The sequence below is a fragment of the Papilio machaon genome, chromosome 6 (assembly GCF_912999745.1).
Source record: "Papilio machaon chromosome 6, ilPapMach1.1, whole genome shotgun sequence".
NCBI classification, from domain to species: domain Eukaryota; kingdom Metazoa; phylum Arthropoda; class Insecta; order Lepidoptera; family Papilionidae; genus Papilio; species Papilio machaon.
In genome coordinates this window covers 7,173,782-7,181,918 of record NC_059991.1, presented here as the reverse complement: position 1 = coordinate 7,181,918, position 8,137 = coordinate 7,173,782, and the positions used below count along the sequence as shown (strand labels likewise).

At 35.2% G+C, this 8,137-nt stretch overlaps 1 protein-coding gene across 2 annotated transcripts; it reads left to right on the top strand.

Annotated features, from left to right (window-relative positions):
- Positions 1-330: 330 nt before the first annotated feature.
- Positions 331-7,015, top strand: LOC106714735 (LMBR1 domain-containing protein 2 homolog). 2 transcript variants are annotated; one of them, XM_045678285.1, is made up of 10 exons: positions 331-869; positions 1,266-1,447; positions 2,935-3,313; positions 3,718-3,888; positions 4,033-4,210; positions 4,450-4,631; positions 5,195-5,434; positions 5,556-5,757; positions 6,144-6,239; positions 6,511-7,015. In XM_045678285.1, the coding sequence occupies exons 1-10, from the start codon at positions 696-698 to the stop codon at positions 6,723-6,725; spliced, it is 2,019 nt and encodes a 672-aa protein (XP_045534241.1). In that variant the 5' UTR covers positions 331-695; the 3' UTR covers positions 6,726-7,015. The 2 variants fall into 2 exon arrangements, with proteins under 2 accessions (XP_045534241.1, XP_045534240.1); XM_045678284.1 differs by having other exon boundaries at positions 6,478-7,015.
- Positions 7,016-8,137: the final 1,122 nt, after the last annotated feature.

Genomic DNA, 8,137 nt, shown 5'->3' with positions numbered 1-8,137 from the left:
TGTATCATGAATTAAAAAGATCAAAACTAATTTCACTTTTAAAATTTGTTTTTAATTTTAAATTTCGTAAAAGCTACAATCACAAGTAATTATGCTTAAATTGGTGATATATTGAAATCAATTATTTTCGTTCCGATCCACTGTTCACTTGTATCGATCTACCAATGGATCGAATGCTATTGTATCAAAACATAAGTCGAATAGATAGTTTTTCATTGTATCGTATCAAAGTATCGGATCGGATCGTGCATCTCTAATCCCTACTCTTTGATGGCGATTGTGTGAAGTTGATTTTGAAGTGTATTATGGATGTGGAGTGTCTTTATTAATTATAAAATTAATCTTAATTTCATTGTTCACTATTTATTGCGACTTGATTTTCTTACTTATCCTAAAGTATAAAATATCGTTGACAATGTCTGGTAAACGTAATACTTAAGATGTCCGAGAAGTCGGAAGAAATCAATACAATTGAATTTGATCCTATTCTACCTGATTGTGGTATTTTGTTCTACGAAGAATGCCCAACTGAGTACGAGATACAGCGGCCTATATTACTGCCTTTAAAATCTACAACGCAACTACGTTTCGAACAACTACAACAAGAAGCAGCAAGAGTTCGAAGGGACACAAATAAAAGTGCTAAGCAAGCCCCATGAATTGGATTTAAGATAATTTAATAAATAGCTAACACAATGGCTTACACACTGTTCGTTATAGAAATTATATCGGCATTCATTTTAGCTGCTACATTACTATATAGATATGGAGATTGCTACAGGAATCACATTCTTGTCACAGTATCAGTCCTCATTGCCTGGACCTTTTCATTTGTTATTATGTTTATACTACCCCTTGATGTGTCATCGGTAAGTTGTGAATAAAATATCAATCTAAGCAAAAGAGTTAATTATTGCCTTTTATATATAGTAGTACAGTCAAATCTGGTTAAGTGGTTAATCATTGTCTGGTCCCGATGGGCAATATCCACAAGCAAGAAACTCAGGTAAGAGAGAAACCTCAATAAGTGAGAAAAATATTGTGCTCTCTGGTCCTCTTGCACTCCTTTATCCAGGTTTGACTGTATATATATGAACAATAGTTTTTGTTCATACCAATGTTAATACAAGGAATTAAATTTTTATTATATAAAGTAAAGGCTTTGCTTTAATATAGAAAGTAAAATATAGTATACAGGTATTTGGATCCCACTTATTAGAAATCTGTAATCGCTGCATTTTTTTTAAACAATACCTTTTTTATAGACTGTTTACCGGCAATGCCTTCAAGAAGACAACTCAACAAGCCCTCTTGTAGTCCAAGCCAATGTATCCAGCACTGAATCTCCAGTGCCAGGACATTGTCAGAAGCCATGGAGTTATGTACCAGACTCTGTATTCCCGAACCTCTGGAGAGTTGTATATTGGACATCGCAATGTTTGACTTGGTATGTATACTTTGAAATGCACATCTACATATTTTGAAATGTACTGAAAAAATACAATACCCACATAGAAGTAAATCCATCTTTCTTTATTATGTTCAATACAAATATTATCATTGCTTAAAATATTGAATTAGGTGCTGTGCAATTTGTTTCAATTTCACGGGGAAATTTAAAAGAATGTGAAGCACACCCCGTCTCAAACTTTCTTCCTGATATTGGGCTGATCAGATTCCCTACCTGTAAATTGCAGTTGTAACTAACAATGAGCAACCACAAAGTTTTTGGTCCAATTATGCCTATATTTGTGCCTCTACCAGTGGGTAGCTCATACATTTTATAGTATCTGGAATTTTTTTTACAATGTTACTTTATCTTACTTCTTACTAATATTATAAACAAGCTTTTACCCGCGACTCCGTCCGCGCGGATTAAAAAAAATGTACACAAGATAAAAAAGTTCCTATGTCCGTCTCCTAGTTCTAAGCTACCTCCTCATCAATTTTCAGCTAAATCAGTTTGACCGATCTTGAGTTATAAATAGTGTAACTAACACGACTTTCTTCTATATATATAGATGTGAATGTTTAGATGGATGTATGGATATTTGTTTGAAGGTATCTCCAAACAATGGATCTGCATGAAATTTGGTATAGATATAGTACATAGTCTGGAAGAAGACATAGGCTACTTATTAAGTTTAGTAATTCCGCACCGACAGAGTTGCGAGCGACATCTAGTATACAATACAATGTAAATTGTCTGATATAACTAGTCCAATTGCTTTAATTTACCTAAACATTACGTCACTACTTATCAAAATGTACATTTATCAAGGTAATAAAACATGCTTTTACTATTAAAGTTATTGCAAATATTAGTTGTGTAATTAATGCATGTAATAATCATTTTAAACCTACATTTTCTGATGTTATTTTTTAAAATATGATCAACTAGCTTTTGCGCGCGACTCCGTGCGCACGGCATTAAAAAAAACTTTATAAGAAGCCTATATGTACTTCCGGACTATGTTCTACATATGTGCCAAATTTCATCAAGATCCATTCAATCATTCCAGATATTCCTTCAAAAAAACATCTAAACTTTTACATTTATAATAGTAAGATTATTGTCATTTATTTTTTAAGGTGATTTATCCGTGGCTACTTTCTTGAAATAAAGCACAAATTTAAATTATAAAGATTAGCCTTATCTTAGAAGTATGACTTTTAAATTCCTTTCAAGAATCTGAAATCCCCTGTTTCACATCATGTTGAGTACTGTTTTTAGCCGACTTCAAAAAGAGGAGGAGGTTATCAATTCTACTTTTATTTTGTTTTTTTATTTGTGTTACCGCGAAGCTCTAACCTGGTGCTCCGATTTTGATAAAAAATATTTTTTAATTATATTTCTTTTAAAATTGATTGCCAATCAAACTCCTTCACTAAGAGTAGGTTAAGTACATGCCTAAGTCATTTGTTTATTTTCAGGCTTATTATGCCAATGATGCAGTCATATAGCAAAGCTGGTGACTTCACTGTGAAAGGCAAATTGAAATCTGCATTAGTTGATAATGCAATTTATTATGGATCATACTTGCTTATTTGTGGAATACTTCTAATATACATTGCCTTAAAACCTGGTGTATATTTAGATGGACCTAAAATAAAAGCTATAGCATCATCGGCAAGTAATACATGGGGTCTGTTTCTATTGATTTTGTTACTTGGTTATGCATTAGTTGAGGTGCCAAGAAATCTGTGGAATAACTCGAAAAAGAATTACACACTTACATACAGTTATTTCAAAATAGCTAAACTTAGTACAGATAAATGTGAAGCTGAAGAAACTGTGGATGATATATTGGATGTAAGTAAAAGCTTTTTAGGGATTTTAACAGTGGTACTTCCCGCAACAACAATATTTGTTGGGTGCACGAATAGGGAGGGTCGACCGGTGAAATACCACGACCACACAGAAGACAGGCGTGAAGTGGAAGCAATTCCGCGTTTCGTCTTATGAGTGTGGTGCCGGAGGCCATGTTTTAGTCCTTTTTCCCTTCCGACCCTTTTCTTATTAGGAAAGGATAGGAAGAGGAAGAGGGGATTTGGCAGAAGAGGGGATGCATTGGAAGGAGTAACATCCTCTTTCTGTGCGTCCCCTTCTCTGTTGAGTTAAGGTACGCAATGCATCTGCATTTGCGGGTATAAAAAAAATTCAATTCTTTTAATTAAGTATCGTTTTTATTTAACAATTTTTCCTGATTTTTGCAGTCGTTAAATTCGGTAATAGCTGCAGTCGGACCGGGTCATCCGTTACACCGTCATGTAGAGACAATAGTACAGAAGTTACCTATACAACTGAGGGACAGGCTCAATTCAAGAGTAGCTCCAGAGAGACCCACACCACCCTCTTTTAAGTCTCTTGTCAATTTGCATAAAAAGGTAAGTAATTTTTTACTTGAAATATTTAAGAATAACTTCCTTAAAAAATATAGGCCTATGCAGTCAAATTTAAAATTATATTATTATAAATATTTAGATTTTACTTGAAAATGGATATATTAAATCTAATGTGACTCAATCCAGACGATCAAAGCACTGCATGTTCTGCAACGCACGGAGACACAATGGGGTCTGATGCTGGAGCGTATCCTGCACTTGGAGGATGTGGCGAGCAACTCTCGCGCGCCCGACCGCCGCTTCCAGCACACCTTCCACACACCACGGCCCCGTCTGCAAAGGATCTTGTACCCTCCCATACTCGGTAACTCATCCCATATAAACCAATCAATGTATCTGTTCGTGCAAAGAAAATAACAAGGATGGCAATATCACTATAAGTATTAGAAAATTAATGATAAAGAATATTTGCATCATCATTGCTTTTTAAACTTACATGGCTCGGTTTAATAAATATATATTTTTTACTATGACGTCATTATAATCGGTTTTACGCTCATACCTATTTGTAGGCTGCAACTAATAATGATTTTTCTTTCAAAGAGTGGTATTGGGAGTGCCTTCTGAGGCCATATTTCCTGAAGTCATTGGCGGTTGTGACGGGACTGCTGTCTGTGGCTGTGGTATGGTCGGAGGTCACCTTCTTCTGCAAGAAGCCAGTGCTCTCGATCTTTGCCAACATTGTAATAGCCGCTAAGGATACATACAATTATGCTGCTATTGTGGTAAGTGTAGCCATTTTTACTAAATAAAATGTTATGCTGCCTGCGACTTTGATTGTGTTTTCTTCTATACTTTGTGAATGTACTTTATTTTTTTTTTTCTTCCTACATTCTCTTTTATGTAGATTTGTTTAGTTTTTAGCTGAGCCTGGATAAGCAAGAGTTCAAAGGACAACAATATAGTTCTGGCCTGGATAATTACTCTTGCTTATAAATGTTTCTCGTTATATTGAAGCAAAATAATTTACACTTATCTTTTCAGAATGAGATTTGAATTTAGATCTCATTAATATTTATTTTTAATATCAACTAGCTTTTACCCGCGACTCCGTCCGCGCGGAATAAAAAAAATGCACACAAGATAAAAAAGTTCCTATGTCCATGTCCTAGTTCTAAGCTACCTCCCCATCAATTTTCAGCTAAATCAGTACGACCGATCTTGAGTTATAAATAGTGTAACTAACACGACTTTCTTTTATATATATAGATAATGCTCACAACTTTTTAAAGTTGTTTCTAACTTCCTTCTGTTAATTTCTTTTCCTATAATGTTTGTTATTTTCCAGTCGGTGTCAACACTGATAATCGGGTACATGTTCTACTGCGCGTACTCCACCGTGCTCAAGATCCGTGTGCTGAACCTGTACTACCTGGCACCTCATCATCAGACCAACGAGTACAGTCTCATCTTCTCCGGCATGCTGGTGTGCCGCCTCACTCCCGCCATGTGCCTCAACTTCCTCAGCCTCGTGCATATGGACTCACATGTCATAAAGCAACGCATTATGGAGACTTACTACACACAGGTGTGTTTTGCTTTTTTGTTAGATCTGTTTTATATACAAGTTTTTTAGTCTGAAAGCTGTTAATTGTCTTTGCCGTTATTTCTAACCACTTTATTACCATTCTGCGTACTGATGTTTCTAGATAATGGGTCATATGGATGTGCTGGGTATAATAGCGGAGGGGTTCAACATCTACTTCCCAATGCTGGTGGTGCTGCTTTGTGCCGCCACCTACCTCTCTCTTGGCAGCCGGTTGCTCTCCCTCTGCGGTTTCCAGCAGTTTGTGGGAGATGATGACCTCACCACAGACCTTGTTGATGAGGGACGCGAGATTGTTAAACGAGGTTTGTGCTGAACTAATTATTTGGATAAAAGGTTTGATTTATTCTTTATTGAGGTGTTCAGTTTTTTGACAGTTCAATCCCGCTGTCTGTTCTAGCGAGTCACGTTAATTTTATTCGACATAAATGAAGCCATAGAAATCGTAAAGGAACAACGTGTTAAATAAATGGTTATGATAAATAAAATAATCTAGCTGTCACCCGCGACTCCGTTCGCGCGAAATTAAAAAAACTTAATTAGCAGCCTATGTGTTCTTTCATACAATGTTCTGTCTATGCCAAATATCATCGTGATCCGTTTAGCCATACTGGAGATACCTTCAAACAAACATCCATCCATCCAAACATTCGCATTTATAATATTATATAATATTAGTATGATTTTACAGAGAAACGCAAGCGTCAACGTGCAGAAGAGTCTCTGTCGCGACGACGCGATTACAGCGAGCGATACAACTACCGCACACGCGAGCCACAGGACGGAGGTAATACGATATACTTTCTACATGTTGTTCTGTCCGTTTGTGGCAAATTTTAATACCTTTTTAATGTATTAATGTCTAAATTAATAATAACGCCATCTAGTTATAAAATGTTACTTTAATCTTTTCATTTATTCACAATTTCATCATCATTTAATCTTCTTCACTTCACCATATTCTTCCTCATTTATCTTTCCACCGTCATACTATCCAGTTATTGTGCATGTGCGTCACATTTCAGCCCACACCGGGCTATTGAATGACGTCGACTCAGATTATTACGTCACACCGAGTCCGGACCGAGTTGGCTCGTACCAGACGGAGTCGTACCGGGGATTGAGCGCTCCGTACCAGCGCGCTGAGGTCCCGTACCAGGACATCGACCAGAGATTCGGTGACAGTACCCTGCCTTCTATCAGAACAGAATTCGAAGATCGAAGGAGGGACAAAATGACGATGCCTCCTCGAGGTCTATTCGATGACGTTTAGTGAACTTTGTAAATGTAATGAGCAAGTTTTTTTTTATGTACAATTAGTTATTAGGTATAGAATACTCTGCAAAAATGTAATCTTATAAAATTATTCTTGCATCAGATGTATGTAATCTAGTATAACGTGCAATATTTAAAAAAAATGGTGAAACAATTACGATTTTCTAAAAAAAAAATTTAAGATGCATTTATAAACCATATATAGGTCAATAAAGGAACATTTTGACAAAACATTGTACCTTCTCCGAAAAAGTATAAATCAATGACAATAAACTAGTAATTTATCTTTGGCCCAAATTTCTAGAATCCAAAAAATCTATTAAATCTAAGTTAGAATTCTGATAAAGTTAACTATTATTTATGAACAAAATACAATTTAAAAACATTGTCGATTCAAACAATAACGTAAAAGTTAATAACAAATCAATTAAAAATAGTTACTATAGAATTTTTAAGAGTCAATTGTAACTAACAATAAATAAATTGTTTTATCACAATAATGTATTTACATATTTAAACAGACATGTTTGTGTAAACCGAAAATACAGTCAAACCTAGATAATCTAGAAACACGGGTTAGACAGAAACGTCTTTCGCTTATCCAGGTTTGACTGTATATATAAGGGTTTGAAAAGTAGATGGAAATTTTCCTGTCTGTTACAAAACTTTTAATCTATATATATAAAAAAGAATTGCTGTTCGTTAGTCTCACTAAAACTCGAGAACGGCTGAACGGATTTATCTTATCTTAGTCTTGAAATGTTCGTGGAGGTCTAGGGAAGGTTTAAAAGGCGAGAAAAAATTCATACCGCTATTAAGTTTTTTTTCCTGCGCGCGGACGGAGTCGCGAGCGACAGCTAGTTAAGTAATAAAAATAATATTTGCACTTATCTTTCAAATTATCTTCGCTTTTTAAACCATGTTAATTAATAATTATTAGATAATATATTAAAAAGAGCTTAATAGATTTGACCTAATGTAATGTCAAGGTAAAAGCTTGCTCATACATTTCTTAGATGAATTGTAAGTTAGTGTGTTTATTAAGTTTACTTTCGACCAGGTTTATGTATGAACAAAATGTATCAAATAGAAGTATTCGTCTATACAAATATCTTGGCTTAATAGCATCTGCGCACTGCGCAGTGCTTTCCACCTGCAACATCTAACATTGTGAACTGCGCAGCTACTTGTACTTTGAACTACGAACATGTTTGAAAACCTCAATTATAAAAGAAAATTTTCTGAAGACTTTTATTCATGCAAGTTCATTAAAAATTAAATATATAACTAATATATAAAATTCTCGTGTCACGGGGTTCGAACTTGAACTCCTCCGAAACGGCTCGACCGATTCTCATGAAATTTTGTGAGCATATTGAGTAAGTCTGAGAATCAGCCAACATCTATTTC